General features: G+C 40.0%; 1 protein-coding gene across 1 annotated transcript; it reads right to left on the minus strand.

Moving 5' to 3' along the window:
• Positions 1–768: 768 nt before the first annotated feature.
• LOC146684463 (Krueppel-like factor 15) lies at positions 769–13,981 on the minus strand. Its single transcript, XM_085443404.1, has 3 exons — positions 13,826–13,981; positions 10,489–12,058; positions 769–3,745 (listed from the first exon to the last, which is right to left on the minus strand). Exons 2-3 carry the CDS (start codon positions 11,970–11,972, stop codon positions 3,568–3,570), a joined length of 1,662 nt encoding a protein of 553 aa, XP_085299530.1. The 5' UTR covers positions 11,973–12,058; positions 13,826–13,981; the 3' UTR covers positions 769–3,567.
• Positions 13,982–15,436: the final 1,455 nt, after the last annotated feature.

Consider the following 15,436-nt stretch of genomic DNA (forward strand, 5'->3'; position numbering starts at 1 on the left):
GCTTAATTGGTCTATTATGCTCTATCTATTAGAAGTAGTTATCTTGCTGTATTCTGACATTGTAGTAGTAATTTACTACAGTGACATTTAATTAATTAATTAACTCACTCAAGTCAGCAAGCCTAGGTTTGGTAAAGCCAATCACTTACAGCTAATATTAGATGGCATAAGCAAACCTTAGCTAGAGACTATATCAATCTTATAACTAAACAACAACTATAGATATTGATAGTGTCAACACTTTTTACTCTTTACTCTTAAAAGCACTTAAAATAAATGCACACATGCAGTCAGAAATAAATTCATTTTGTCATTCCCAAATAATGTGGCCCAAATCTGACATTTTTTACTGTATCATGTGACTGAAAGTCTCTCAGCAAAAACATCAGGAAAGCAATATATTAAAAAAATCTAATGAAACACTTATTGGCTGTTTAAACAGTAAAAGCAAGTCGTGTTTGTTTGTTTTTTTATTGTAAATGTTTTACATTGTAGAACAAAAGCAAAAAATAACATTTTTAGCTTTTTTGTTGTAGGTATGTACAGAACACATCTGAAAATGACTTCAGTGTTTCATAACACACGGACAATTTTATTTCCAACTCAGGTGTAATTTCAATTTGTTTTATTTTCAATGTTAAGCCAAGTGCATGTAAATAAACTGTTGCTGATATGCATTTTTTTGACTTCTTACAAAGAATGCATCATGAAACATGTAATAAGTATATTGTATGTGTTGTGTACAGACCTCACAAACACTAAGTCAACTAATTTTAAAACAATATATTTGAATTATCATGTTATGTACACTTTCTTTACAGTTTTAAAAATCTTTCACAATCACAGAAATCACTAGAAGAATATTTCAATTCTCTTTTAGATGAATATAAAGTATTTACATACATTCACGGGATCACGTACGACACTCTTTCAGAAAAGTGTTTCTTCTAATTGCATGGAAGGAATGGCTGACTGAGTTAACATACTTCCTTTATATAGCGTCACTGGTGGCAAACCAAAGACTACAAAGGGTTTGACAATCACTGCAGGTTTCAGCAAATCATTAATTTCTAAAACCACAAAAGTCTTTCTTAAAACCGCATTTTAAATCTGTTTCAAATCTGTGAATTTTGTCAAATAATTCTCAACTTTATGGCACAGAAATTTCCTCTGAGCTCCTCCTATGATATTTGGTTTAATTCAAAGGAAATTCAGAATAAGAGATTAAAGCAATCTACTCAGTTAAGTGAGATATGAAAAAAAAGCTTAACAGTCACTGCTTCCTTACAGTACAATACCTCTTTTAGAAGAATTGATATGTTCAAGACCAGCAATAGTGTTTCTTGAATGCTTTTGAAAATGGTATATATTCTGAAAAATGTGCTGTAAATTCACGTTTGGGCACAACCAAAGTAAGAAAACTTACTCATGAAGATTTCCCTTTAGATGTGGCATTTGATGTTGCAATGACACTAATTTTCCACTCTCAATGGAAAGTTAACTGAGCTCTTTTAAGTTTTAATCTGTGGAGAAAAGTAGGACAATATCTATTTGATGCCTCTTTAAGCAAGATCCAAAATATTTCATACATTAATTAATTAACAATTTATTCTCTTACAAATTAAGTCTTCAGTGATAAAGCACTGATTTTAAAAATGCAATACGTACTTGGGTATTTTGCCTCTGTTGCAGTTGGTCACTATTAGCTAATACAAGTTAGCTAACACTAGCTGATGTTAGCTAACATTTTATAATGCTAGTTACTGTTTTGTAATTGTACATCATTTACGCTATGCACTATGATAAACGATTGAAGGTACTTATAATTTTCATATGTACTGTGATCCTGTCATTGCAACATGTGACAGCATTGGCCAGTTCTTTAGCAAAAACAACATAGCTTATCTTTAATCTTTTTACTTTGGTGTCCTTGGTGCTAGCCTTAATAACTGGCTACCAAATAGACAAACTCAATTTGACAGGTAATGATTTCATTTAATTTCAGATGTTCAAAAAATCTGGGGCAAGACAAAAGATTCACATTGATGCCAGCAGATTTACCATCTTGTATCATATGACAGCAGTGACATAAAGTAAAGAAAGTCACATTAAGTAATAACTGATATGGTATAACAAAATCATTAAACAGAAGTTGTGACATTTCATGAGATGAACAAAGACAGCGTTTTAAAGCTTGGCTTTAGGGTCATCAGCTTTGATCCAATAAAGGCCATTAAATTTACAATTATTACGATAAGTAATTTTTTGACAAGATGAATCAAAAAGAGTCAGACCGCATTAAGATAACACAAAATTCTCAGAATTCTCAGTATGGGCAGACAACCAAAAATGTCATGTGTATCAGTGCAAATTACATGATATTTGTTGGTGAGCAGTAATTCAACATCAACTTGAGCTTTGTTCTTGTGTTTGAGGTCGAAACAGACTCTAAGGCAACAAAGAGACTTATTCAAAGCTAATGGAATGTTGGTGTATCTTTTTATCTACTGAGAAAGAATTAAACCAAGACCTTAATAGTCCCCATTACTTCCTAATAGTATGCCCAGTAAGCCCTTGTTGCTATGCAACAAATGAAATTCAAGCCATTAAGCAGTAAGTTTTTGCTAGTATTACTTTTCAAAACATTTGGCTCCAGGAAGAGTATAAAAAGTGGAGGTTTTAAACAGGGATGCATGTGACTAGTCAACTAGATGTTTAAATCCTACTGCTATTGCTAATCAGCACCAGAAATATTAGTCAGTTACACAGACTGGTACACCTGGTAGCAAGATGGAAAGTAACCAGATTACCACTAACCAGCTTGGTTCAGCAGTATTTTGACGCAGAAAATGAATGGTTGTATGTCACCTGTGCTAGCATGCAAGCTAATGGCAAACTAATCATTGTATCTGTGTGCAACATTACATACAGCTCAGAATTCCACACATGTCAGAGACATTTAAAATGCAATCTGATCACGGAGGAACGCGATTGAAAGTTTCACATAGCTCTTAGATACAGCCAATGTTTAACCTCGTCCATTAAGTTTTCATTGTTTTCTACCTTTTAGACAAGTCAGCTAATCTGATTCCTTTTTTTTTTGTTTAAACAACTAGCAAATTAGTCGCTATAGCATCCCTAGTTTTAAATAGTAGCCAACCCACCAGTGTTATACCTTTTATTGATATAAGGCTTTTGATTGAACATAGCAATAACACACACCCCAACATGTAAAAAATAGCAGATCTTTCTCCAAATTAGGTTAGCTAAAATATCTGAGAATAAAGTTGTAATATACAAGAAGCTTATTCCACCTGTGAGGGTGCTTTGTCAAGTAACAGTTTTCTGTTTTAGTTCGTTACAGTCTTTTCCTCGTCACCCAATAAATTATCACAGTACCATGAGTGTACGTCACGCACACGTATTTGAACATAAACACACTTGGGCAAAAAGGAGTCCGGCGCAAACTCCTTTAAAGGGCATCTGGACTATCACCCCACCACCCTCCTCTGTCTTTCGTCACATTCCCTCCCCTTCCCTCATATCTGTCAGGCTGCCAGAGCAGGGTCAAAGGGGTCCATTTGCAGAGCGTCCTGTCCTGCTGCTTCGTGGAAAGCGGTGGACTTTGAGGTGTTTCGACAGGTGATCACTGCGAGCAAACTTCTTCTCACAGACTATACACTGGTATGGTTTCACTCCTGAGTGGGAGCGGCGGTGTCGGGATAGCTCGTCCGATCGAGAAAACCTGTTGGAAGGAACCCCAGCATGTGGTTAACAAATTAATCAAATTTTACTGTACATTAAAAACATTTGGCTATAATAATTTCCCATTAGTGCTTCCAAATGTTCCATTTTATTATTACTATCAGTAATGTGATCCGTTTGTACACAGCTATTGTTATATATATATATATATTAAAAACAAACTAAAAACAAACTAATGTAGTCACGCTTTAAGCTGCCAAATGATATAAAAGCCATGCCAGCCTTTTTTATTTCAGGGTAATCTGATAGATGTGAGTATTGCCCTGCGACTTGAAGTTAAAGAGCCATCCCATATTTAGCTTAACACATGAGCACTGTAAATCCAAACCCAGTCTATTCCTGGCCTGCTCCGCTGTGGTTTCTATGGGCTTCGGCCAGCTTGGGTATCAAGTCAGTGAAGGGTTAAGTGGATGACAGAGCAGTGCCTTTATACCTTGATTTGGTTCCGTATATATTAGTAAAGCTGTTAAGATTTGAACAATCTGCAACACAGATTGATTTTCTAGCACATTTCCAGGAGCAGAGGCAGGCTGTAGACATGAAGGCGATAATTCAGAGATGTAAAGATGTCACTCACAGTTATTTCAAACCATTTCCACTGTAGACATGTATTACACAACTGGCCTATTCATCATTTTAATAGGCCAGTCATAAAAAGAAGGTAAATGACAGAGCTTACAAAGCTAAGCAGTGGCATCTGAGACAGCAAGAATCTTAAAACAAAACAAGACGACTCATGTTGTTGATATGGAGCTCTTTCTCTATTGCAAGTCCCACATAATCTCATATAATACTCCAGAAAGTACAGATAATCAGTCCCCAGTGTAACAAAAGAGTCTGCAGCCATAATAGCTATTATGTGAGACACAATGAGCCAATATGCTCAAAGGTGGCAATGCTAACATGTTTGTCCTGAGCAGGTAGAATATTTGCCAAGTACACCCTTACAGCTTTCAGAGACTTTAAGATGGTAAATAGGAGGCAGGTGCCAAGGTGACACAATAGCGAGAAATGTTTTAGCTAACCTGTCTGCAATGATCTTTAAAAAAGCATCTGTTGCTGCCAGTGAATCTAGAAAGTGTTGGCCATTTGTGGCCATTTTCCAAACAATCTGAATCCTACCACTCTAAAAAGAGAAAGACTGGTCACAAGTGAAAACATTCAGGACAGGTGCCAATCTTCCCAGGAATGGACTTCCCAGCAAATTCACTGCAAGGTCAGATCATCCAGTGCTCAGAGTACCTGCAAAAAGCCTAAAAGCTACAGCTCAGACTTTACAGGCCTTGGTTAGCATGTTTAATGTTAAACTTCATGACACTACAATTGGAAAGGTTGCCAGGAGAAAGCCTTTTCTCTATAAAGCTGCATTTGAGTAAACCACAAGACTTTTGAAACAATATCCTTTGCACAGATGAAACCACAGTGGATATGTCAGGCCATAATGCACATCACCGTGTCTGGAAAAAAATGCAAAAAATGCAACCAAACAACTAGAAAAACAACATTTCAGCAAACACAGCTCATACCAACTGCCGAGCCGGAGGTTTGGACTTCTAGTATTCCATCAGTCTGACAGCTGAAGCTTGGCCTAAACTGGATCATGGATCAGGACAATGATCCTTTTGTTGTAAAGGAAAAGAATCAAGGTGCTACAATGGCCCAGTCATGTGTGGATCTCAACATGACTGACATGCTGACCTTAAGAGAGCTGTGCATGAACGAACGCCTGCAAACCTCAATGGACTGAAGCAACGAAGAGTCAGACCAGATTCCCCCACAGTAACAATAATAATGATGAAGTCACACATTATCATACATTGCTGTTAAAGGTGTTTGTGCACGCTAGTGAATACTGGGGTGTACTTTCTTTTTTGTGACTGTATTCAGTAAAACCGCACCATATAACTATTTGCTTTATGGTCTGTTGGGGGCAGCACATGGGGCTGACACTAAAAGTTATGACATTCACCAGTTATTGTCTAACCATGTTACAAAGGACCTTTAGGTAAAACAAAACGCAGTTACTGATATCAAGTTGCAAAGCTCTCCAAATGTGTGAAAAACACTTTTTGTTGCAGGCTGTTTGAAAAGTTAACTGAGCGACAGAAAAGAGGCAAATGAAAGGTGTCTTTCTAGCTCTCTTACACAAACACAATGTTTACTACAGTATATACTACAGCTAGGGATGATTTGCTCATCTCTTTGTAGCCCTGAATGCAGTTATAAAATGCCATTTTATAAAGCTAACAAGCTCATCTGTTTGTTGCACAACTACAGTAGAAGACACAGCAGAGCAAAATAAGGAAAGAGTTGTAGTTTGGATAACGAGCCAATGGAAACTTCTATGACAGGTTTCTTTTCATTTGACACCCTCATGTACCTCTTTACATTTCACACAGTCATTCAGTTTTGTTAACAGACAGTTATGGCTTATTGGAGCCTTGAATAACATTAATTTTGTGATAGACTGTCTACTGAAGTCTTTTACCTTTGTGTTGAAGGGATTAGTGGGATTTTTTTAACCTAGTTCTCCCTACCTCAAGAACATGTCAAGTAAACAGAAATAAATACTGATCCATGTCTTTACGTTCTCTTCTTTATGCGACTACACTCTTGGTAATTGCTGGATGATGTGAATGCAAGCATTAAACCCTAAAGCATTACTATATCAGCTACAAGCTTGGGCATGGTAGAACCCATACATGTGTACTCTACGACTAAATTTGGGCTGAGCCTATAAGAACTATAGCATAATGTACTGTAGCCAGAAAGATCTTTCAAGAGAACATTCATGCAGGAGTTATGCAATTACTCAACCTCACTCTCCTCACATGTATGTTCTTTGGCGTAACGCCTGTTCTCTTTTGTCACCCCACCTTCTCTCTCTCGCCACCTCATGCCCATTCTTGCTATAGTTCTTTGTCTACAATTTTAGCAATGTCACTTTTTCTCAGCTTACATGTCACAGATTGTGGACAGAGAGAGAGAGTGTCCTCAAGCTCAGTGAGTTCAGCGAGTTCATAAGTGCTACAGGTTGGGATTAGGGGCAATTTTCTGAGTTTGTGCTTTTCACTGAGGATTGTGGCTTTTGTGCCTCAAGTCCTTGGGGCAGCTTGGCGTGGAGCTGCACAACACATAGTATACATAACAGCGTGGGCCCTGTGGGAAACACACGCAGGTCTTGTTCTAACTTGTCCCTGAACTTAGATCTTCCGCCAAAGCAGCATTCAAAGAAAACAGCCTAAAAGGTGTGGCGGTAACAAACAGTAACACAGATGCTGGCATATATATAGGTATAGGTATGCCTACTACATGTTAACCAACACAAAGGCCATGAAACTCTTCTGAAGGATTTTTGCAAAATAGATATTATCTTTTTATCTAGCTGAATAGCAGCAACTTTCCATCCACTGTGGTCCCCGCCAGATCAACAACCCTTCGTGAGTGATGGATCATAAACTAAGCACCCTCTCTTCCTTTCCCTTTGTCTCTCTTTTGAGCTCTAAGTGTCCAAATCTGAGGCTAAGTTTGACTGTGACAGCCCCGTCACCACCCAACATTGTTTTGTTGTAATGATGAATGCATCAGCTGACAAAGACAACAAGCCACAGCCCTGATGACAGATGCCGAGCACGCACACGCTGGAGTGTTTTTACAGCAAACTTTGGGTTCCAGCCCAGATTCTCAACACAATCCTCACATGAGAGCCTCAGTGCAGGCCGGAGATGAAAATGCTCCATGTTTGTGTGCGTGTATGGGTGTGTGTGCGTGTGTTGCTTGTATGTATGTGCTAATTTAAGTGTTTACATGTGACCAGATGGTCACAAGAGGGGAAAAAAATTCCAAAAAGCTTTAAAAAGGAAAACCGTTTGGCAAAGGAAGGAATATAATGTTGACTGAGTTATATGTGGGAATCCAGCCAATGAAATACCTCTCCTGTCTACTTCAGAGGAGCCAACACATGGATCTACTCTAAGGTTACAGAGGGTACAGGGAGCCTGACTTCTTACTTCACGTCCATTTCCTGACTCAGAGGGAGAGGAGTGTGGAAGAGGTAACTTTATAATATAGTAAATTGCTGCTGCTGTCACGTAAAGACGTTGGAGATGAAGTTTTGAAAGAACATTTAGGATCACTTAAAGAAACATGTAGTACTCAGTGTTTGCATTTCCTGACAATACAGATTAAATCCAGTCATAAATGAAAGCGAGTGCACCATTACACCTGACCAATCGAAAAACATGGCTAATGTTGCCACACTCTGTCAAAATACACTCGTAATCCAAACAAAAAGATCTAAAGTTTAAATAAGTATCAGCAGAGTTTTCTCCACCACATAACAAGCTCATTAATTTCCCTGAAATAAGAACTCCATCTAACACCTAGCTGGTTTCTGAGCTGTAGCACCTGCATCTTTCTCCTCTTCGGTGGACCTCACTGCCACTAGCATAGTCGTGGTGAGTGCTTAGCTTGCATGTCCTACTTTAACATGCACTCAGCTGTCTTAGCACCTGATCACGCTCACTGAATCAACAGTATGATTGGAAACATTCCTGAGATTTTCTTTTTAGTCACAAGGAGCAAAAATGTGAAGAAATTTTTAACAGCATCACATTGATTATTGTAAAGAGTAACTAAATAACCGATTACTTGAACTACAAAACTAACACGTTGGTATCCCCAGTTTCAAGTGATCTGCAAACTGATTACATGCATTACGTCCATATGTCTGCCACTGATAACAATAACACAGCAATGCAGCAAAACAAAGCTCGATACAAATTCATTTTGGGCTTCAGATCAGAAGTTAGCTTAGCTTAGCATTAAAATTTGAAAAGGAGGGCAGAGCTAGCCAAGTGCACCTTTTCAAGATTACTAATAAAAGTGCTTTTGATCTCATCTGTTTGGTCTGAGGAAAAAGCAGAAAACTAACATCCACAAGCTGTAACTGTTGCTTTCCAGTGAGTGCTCGGGTCCAGTGACCTCATCAAGTTTCCCCTGGATGCCTTAAAACCTCCCTATAAAGCCAAGACATGAGAGTCGTATCACTCATCTCATCTGTCCTTCATCAGCAAGCTTGATGGAATGATACAGGTTACCAAAGGACAAGTTCCTATAGCATGGAAAACATGGAAAAAGTATGTCTTAGACTCCAAAAAAGAGATCATTACATACATAACAAGTGACAGATCACAATAACTTGATATAGAAATACCTGGATGTTTGTCCATCCATAATGTTGTTAAAAAATGTCTGACATGTTTTTTTAATGGTTATAGTTGTAGCACGGCCTCCTCACAGTGTGTGCTGATTGCAGGTGTAACTCTGCACCGGACAACTGCTGAGCTGGACCACCATATCCAACATATCACTCCATGACAAAAACACATTAACCTTTTCACTCTAACTTTAACCTAAATTTAAATCTACCCTTTACTTCAAATCCTTAGCAGAGTTATTTTAATGTTACCAATGCTTGCCCTAATGTAGGCTGGCCTTTGTCTATAAGGCTCTATATGCACACTCTTGGGCAACGACTGAAATAAATGACCACTGCACCAAAGATCAAAGAGTTCAAGTAAGGATTTCTTATTCAAATCTAGTCCATGATTTAAACATGGAAAAGCTACTCAGTTTGCAGCAAATTAGACTTTTACCTTGTATCCTACACTGATAACTTTAAACTTGATTCTGCACTAATGCTCTGCTGCGAGAACAGGAGTAAAGTGGTTGCAGACAGTGAGCAAACAAATGGAATAACTAACAGGGGACAAAGTCTGCATGCAGACAGCTTCAAAAGGCACTCTATCTAATCTGCAATTTTACCACGGTAGAAAAACACACAGATAGATACAACCAACATGTAGAAAAGAACAAATTGTAACCTTCTAAAAAAGCCTTGAGTGCAGCTTCCCTGACAATGACCCATTCCTCCGTTCACTCCCATCCATAAACTAATCAAACAGAGGTTCCTGAATCCTCTCTCTGTGCATTTAACATACATTTATACCCTTGTTAAAGTTTTCACTCTCTTGTAAAATGATATCTTTGGTTCTTTCAGATGACGTGGGGACATCAAAGATGCCTCAAAGACAGATAAAGGATGTGGAACAATTTGCTCTTCCTCCAAGAAGCAAAAAAACCCTTCTAGCATATTTCAGAAGTCAAAAAGGACAATAAGACAGCTTAATGCTGCTGCACTCGATGGATTACATTTCCTAGAGTATCACTTCTTATCAGTATTAACCTGACAGTAGAGTATTCTTCATTACATGACACATTAATGTGTAGCACTGTGGTACCTCATTAAAGTCTGTACACAGTATTCAAGTATCCTATAGAGTGGAAGTCGATAATCCTGGTTATTGTAATCTCTGTAGTGTAGATACGGATTTATATGCAACATTAAACCTCTTAGTATCCACCATGTAACTGGTTAACCACATGCTAAATAGGAAATTTTACAAATGAACTTTAATACATTCATTTTGACATTACATGATTTCTTTTCCATTTGGGTGATCCAAATAGATGAAAATTCTTTAAAGGGGGGGGGCATGACCTAACTCACTCCCTACTCTTAACCCTAGGTGGGTTGCTGGTTACCTGGTGGATGTTATAAGAGGCTAAAGCAACTGAATGTGTGTCATGTGAAGCTGGCTTGCTCTTCACTTCATTTGAAGTCATACCAGCTTTACTATAAAAACATTTGGTCCCACTCACCTCCATCCACAGCCAGGCCATGTGCAGGCAAATGGCTTCTCCCCCGTATGCCTCCTCAGATGGGCTTTAAGGTGGCTGCTCTTGGAGTACATCTTATTACAGCCAGGAAAAGAGCACTTGTGCATCTTAATAAGGTCTGCGACTGCATTCTTCTGGTACCTCTGACCTCCAGAAAGCACCCCTGTAGCCGAACTGCCACCTAACCCACCTTCCACAAGCCCTGTGGGTTTAGCTGCGATGGGCACCGGCGCGATCCGGACAAATTTGGACGAAGTGGTGATCCCGGCTTTGCTTGAGCTCGCGACGTTAGCTGAAGAAAGCAGCTGAGGCACTAAGGCAAAAGTCTGCCCCTGAATGTTAACCAGGAGCTGAGCTATTTTTATGTCAGTTGGGGCCAGGGTTTGTTGGGACTGGGATTTCTCAGGATTCTGTGTGTCAGATTCTGAAATGGCGCTGGAGTTTGGTTCTTGTTTGATCTGTATAGGCTGGATTTGTAGGATGACAGGCACATGAGAAGCAGAGCTGGAACTTTCGGATGAGGAAGGCAGTGATCCAGACTCCTCCTGTTTGATCCCTTCTGCATGGCTGGTGGCAGAGCTAGTTACACAGCTAGCATCTACCGATGATGATGAGCTGTCCATGTCTGATGCACATGGTGCATGTTTGGTCTCTGTGTGGGAGGAGAATGGAGAATGAGCCACAGGCACAGTTTGATCCGAGTTCTGTGACACTAGTTCTCCTGCTAATGTCCTTGAATTTTCTGCATCTACATCCTCTGATGTTGGGGACATCATCTCATCGCACCTTTCCTCTTCTTTTTCTACTGCCACAACCATGTTTTCCTCTAGGAACTCCTCAATCTCCTCTAGAGTGGGCTGAAACAGGAATGCCGCAGGATCCTGCAACTCATCGAGGAAGACTGGGAACTCGTAAGAATCCTCTTTGGCCTGCTGCTGCAGAACACTCAGCTGTTGCTCCCAAGCCAGCCCCGTAGGTAAAATGGGAACAGTAGGAGAAGAAGATGTGGAGGAAGGTGGAGAGGACAGGCACAGAGAGGATGAAAGAGTGTTGCTGCTGTTGCTGGTGTTAGAACTTAATGAGGTGGTGTGGGAGGCCTGAGACAGCAGGAGGTCTAGCAGGCTGTCTTGACTCTCTCCTCCCGAGGAGCTGCAGCTCCCACTGCTCCTGCTGCTCCTGCTTTTGTAGCTGGAGCTTAGGACATGTCGTGACACTGGGGACGAGGACTCGGGACTGGAGCAGAGGGACGAACGAGGGCTGGAGGAGTCACTGAGGTCGTCCTCAGAGAGCCGAGGAGAGGAGGAGAGAGTCACTCCTTGGTACAGGTGGTGGTGGTGGTGGTAGGTACACGCGTCAGTCACCATGATGCCACCATTAGTGTGGCAATACAGGCAGCTATAGTCAGACTTTGGGGAGCCGGTGTAATACAGGAAGGTCTCCTCACCAAATGGTAAGTGATCAACCATTCCTGTGCGGATGAATGGCAGCTGGCTTTGCTTCTCTCTGCTCTGAAGATCGGGCTGTTGTGAACGTTCAAGCGTGTTTCTTGTTCCTACAAAACACAAATGATTACGTTTATTAGGTATGAAATTGAAAGAGATTCTCCACAATCCTCATCTAGTGGCAGCTGCTCAGACTGTGTTCAATTTTAATGAAATGGAACTTTTAACAGGCTTGTGTTCCTGGGTGATGGTTAATCCTAAAAAGTTCCAGCGTGACACAAACACAGCAATGTTGTCTATGAGGTTAATTTTTTAACAAGAAAAAATAACAAATAAGTAAACCAGCACTAACAGACTGAGAATGATCTCCTATTCTTTGTGGTTTCTACCTGCTGCCTGTTCAAGAGGTTTGCAGCTGATGGCACTTCAAAAGGAAAGTCAATCATGTGTGAAAGAAGTGGAATTTAAAGACTGTGCATGTGTGCGGGAGCGTGGATGCTGCAGCTGCTGGTTCAGACTTCAAGTTGACCATGTGGAGTTTGGGTTTCCGGTTTCTTCTAACATTAAAGCCATATGGTCATTAAATGTGTTTTTCTACCTGTGGTCCTTTGCAGAGGTTTTGTCTCAAAGAGGACACCAATTGAAATTTTGTATCAATAAGATTTTCAATACGGCAGATATTCGACATTAAATCAGAATCAGAATACTTTATTGATCCCTAGGGGAAATTATTTTGGTTACAGTGCTCCAGTATAAACATTAACAAGACAGACAATGCACTAAGTAAGAAATAGACACAATATATATAATATATACATGACTTATATACATATAAGTCACTTATTGATAAATAGCTGAATAAGAGGAAGAGCGTGTGCAAAAGGGTGTAGCTATTGCAGTATACAGTGTGTTAAGTGGATGAGTTGTATAGGGAGATGGCCACGGGCAGGAATGATTTCCTGTGTAATGTAAAGCTAGAGCCCAAAGGCTTTCTGCAGTTTTGGAGTCAATCGGTGCCACTGCAGGAAGAGTGAGGGATTTAGTGCCTATTTTTATGCCAGAAAAACAATGCACCACATCTACATTTACGTGGATTAAAAAAAAAAAAAAACACACTAGACACAAATCCACTTACATGCAGTGAGTGGCTTATGATGATTAAACGCAACTCTGAAATCCCCCTTTAAAACCTCAAAAGGCTGCATGAAAACGGGACTAGAGACAAAATGATAGTGCGCCCTCTTCTGTAAAAGAATAAATTTTTTTTAAAAGTTTTCAAGTGCAGAGATCCTAAGAAAAAAAATAAAACAAAAAAATGTTTTTGTTATGCACACACACACACACACACACACACACACACGAACTTTTATCTAATGTATGATCTCAGGCCAGAACAAGGTAACATCATATGACATTGAGGGTCTGGTGTTCTGCAGCTGCTGCTTCTACGTGATACCTTATGGGAGGGGGGAGAAAAAGGGGTTTGGAAGAGATAGGTTTGGCCACGTCTAAACGATCTGCCCTAGAGTAACCCTGCAGCCATTAAACATCAAACAAGAATTTTGACAGCATGGTGCTCTCCTGCTCTTAACCATGCTGCGTGCTTAGTTAGGTGTGGAGGTTACTTCGGAATTCACGGCATGTTTAACGCTGCAGGCTGACAGCTCCTCCGATCACAGGCACGGGATTACTTTTTTTTCTTTTTTTTGTAATACTGCGCCAATTCGCTAAATATTTCTACGTATCATCCGGTAACAGCTTTGCGTGCATGCATGTCTTTCATCAGAGCCACGCTTCACTGCACACAACACGGATCAACAGAAGACACACAGTCACATATAAACAAGTATCTTTTAGCAAATCGCCAACACACTCACCTGTATATGCAAGCAATCCAAACCCCGCTCCTTTAAAGCTGAGCGCTTCTCTCCTGGAAGTCCGTGCGTAATAGTGCGTAATGGCAATAGAACTCCACCGCACTGTCTTCGCACACTCTCTCTCTCATACAGCTCTCACAAGATCTCTCTCCCTCTCTCTCTCTCTCTCTAGAGTAGTCGTTGGTTCGTTTAACCGTCACGTGATCGAAGTTCGGCATGTTATACCAGTGAAATCAGGGCTCACGAAGGCTCGTCTGCTCGGCGCACGGTAATTGGCCTTCGATGACGGGAGGCCGGCCCTAGGGCTTGGCGTCAGTGGAAAGAAAGTGTGAGTAAAGGAAAGAGAGAACATGTGTGCCAATGAGGCTCGATCATAAAATCACTTTCATATCTTAGCAACTGCTCTTGAGGCTATTGAAGGCGCAAGTCATTTTCAACATTGTGTTGATGTGCTTCATTTGCATTTGGCAACTGGTAATATTTCCATTGCCCTTCCAGGGAGTGTGCCATGTGTGTTCACTGAAACCCTGCAACAAGAAGTGTCTATAATATTCTCAGTCAGAGCTGCATGTATTTTCTTTCCTGTATCACTTATTGTGTAGAAATAAATAGCTTTTACACGACATTACCATAGAGACTGTGTTTGAGGCTGACACATGATAAATCATAAATTAGGGTATTAAAGCTGCTAAAAAGTAACAGCCCAATTTTCCTGAAGGGAAAAGCATCAGCAGCTGCTGCCTAGAAAGCAAGCTGAGATTTTCGCTTTTTACAGATGACCATGTCTGGATAAGTGGCCAAGTGACTGAGTGAATGAGGGAGCTATTGAGCAGGCAAGTGAGCGTGTTTACATGCTGCCTAATGACATCAGTAAGAGAAGTTTTGCTTTCACTCCAGCTGAGCAGACCTCATATAAACACCTCCGCAGGGCTGAAGGAACTTTACTGGCTAGAGCCTAATTTGATTTGCCTGCGTAGGTTAGATTACCGTTCAGTGTTTGGATAAATGATCCACTTTCAGCCTGCTTGTAAACATTAGAAGTGTTTCAGTGTGTACTTGCATGCAGCACAGTCACTGGCTATTATGATGTATAAAAACACACACACAATGCCACACTGAGGAGGTTCGTTGTGTGCATGACTCCCGTTGAGCACTTCCAGTGCCACTGCTGCTGCTGAAACTGCTACTGACACTCGTGGCACTGCTATTTTGTTCTAGTACAAAATTGTTATTGTTTAGTTAAATGTTCTAGTTTGTTTCCTAGGCACCAGGTGCAACACAACTGTTGAATTAGAGTTTGCCATGGAGCTAATTTGCATCTACAGTCTCAGTGCAGGAAATCATTAGAAACAATACAGTGCAGTACAATTATTAAAGTTAGGCTGACATCATATAAATATCATATGTTTGTCATATTTATTATTATTATTATTATTATTATTATTGTTGTTGCTGTTGTAGAGTTTTTACTGTTGTGATTTGGTGCGACATAAACACAACTGAATAGAACTGATCTGAACCATTATTACTGCTGCTGTTACTAGTGTGACAACTAGCACTGCTTTTAAGCTACTATGACTACTAATATTGGAACTAGTATAATTATGATTG

Source organism: Copadichromis virginalis, linkage group LG20 (genome assembly GCF_057382275.1).
Source record: "Copadichromis virginalis isolate Kocher_CV1m ecotype Utaka linkage group LG20, C_Virginalis_male_GT1.1, whole genome shotgun sequence".
Lineage (NCBI taxonomy): Eukaryota > Metazoa > Chordata > Actinopteri > Cichliformes > Cichlidae > Copadichromis > Copadichromis virginalis.

What these genes read in the sequence shown, in the direction of transcription:
- LOC146684463 (XM_085443404.1), bottom strand. Translation starts at nt 11,972, where the DNA reads ATGGTTGATCACTTACCATTTGGTGAGGAGACCTTCCTGTATTACACC. An exon ending in TGGCCTGGCTGTGGATGGAG is followed by an intron (nt 3,746 to 10,488) that starts GTGAGTGGGACC and finishes TCCTTCCAACAG; the next exon opens with GTTTTCTCGATCGGACGAGC.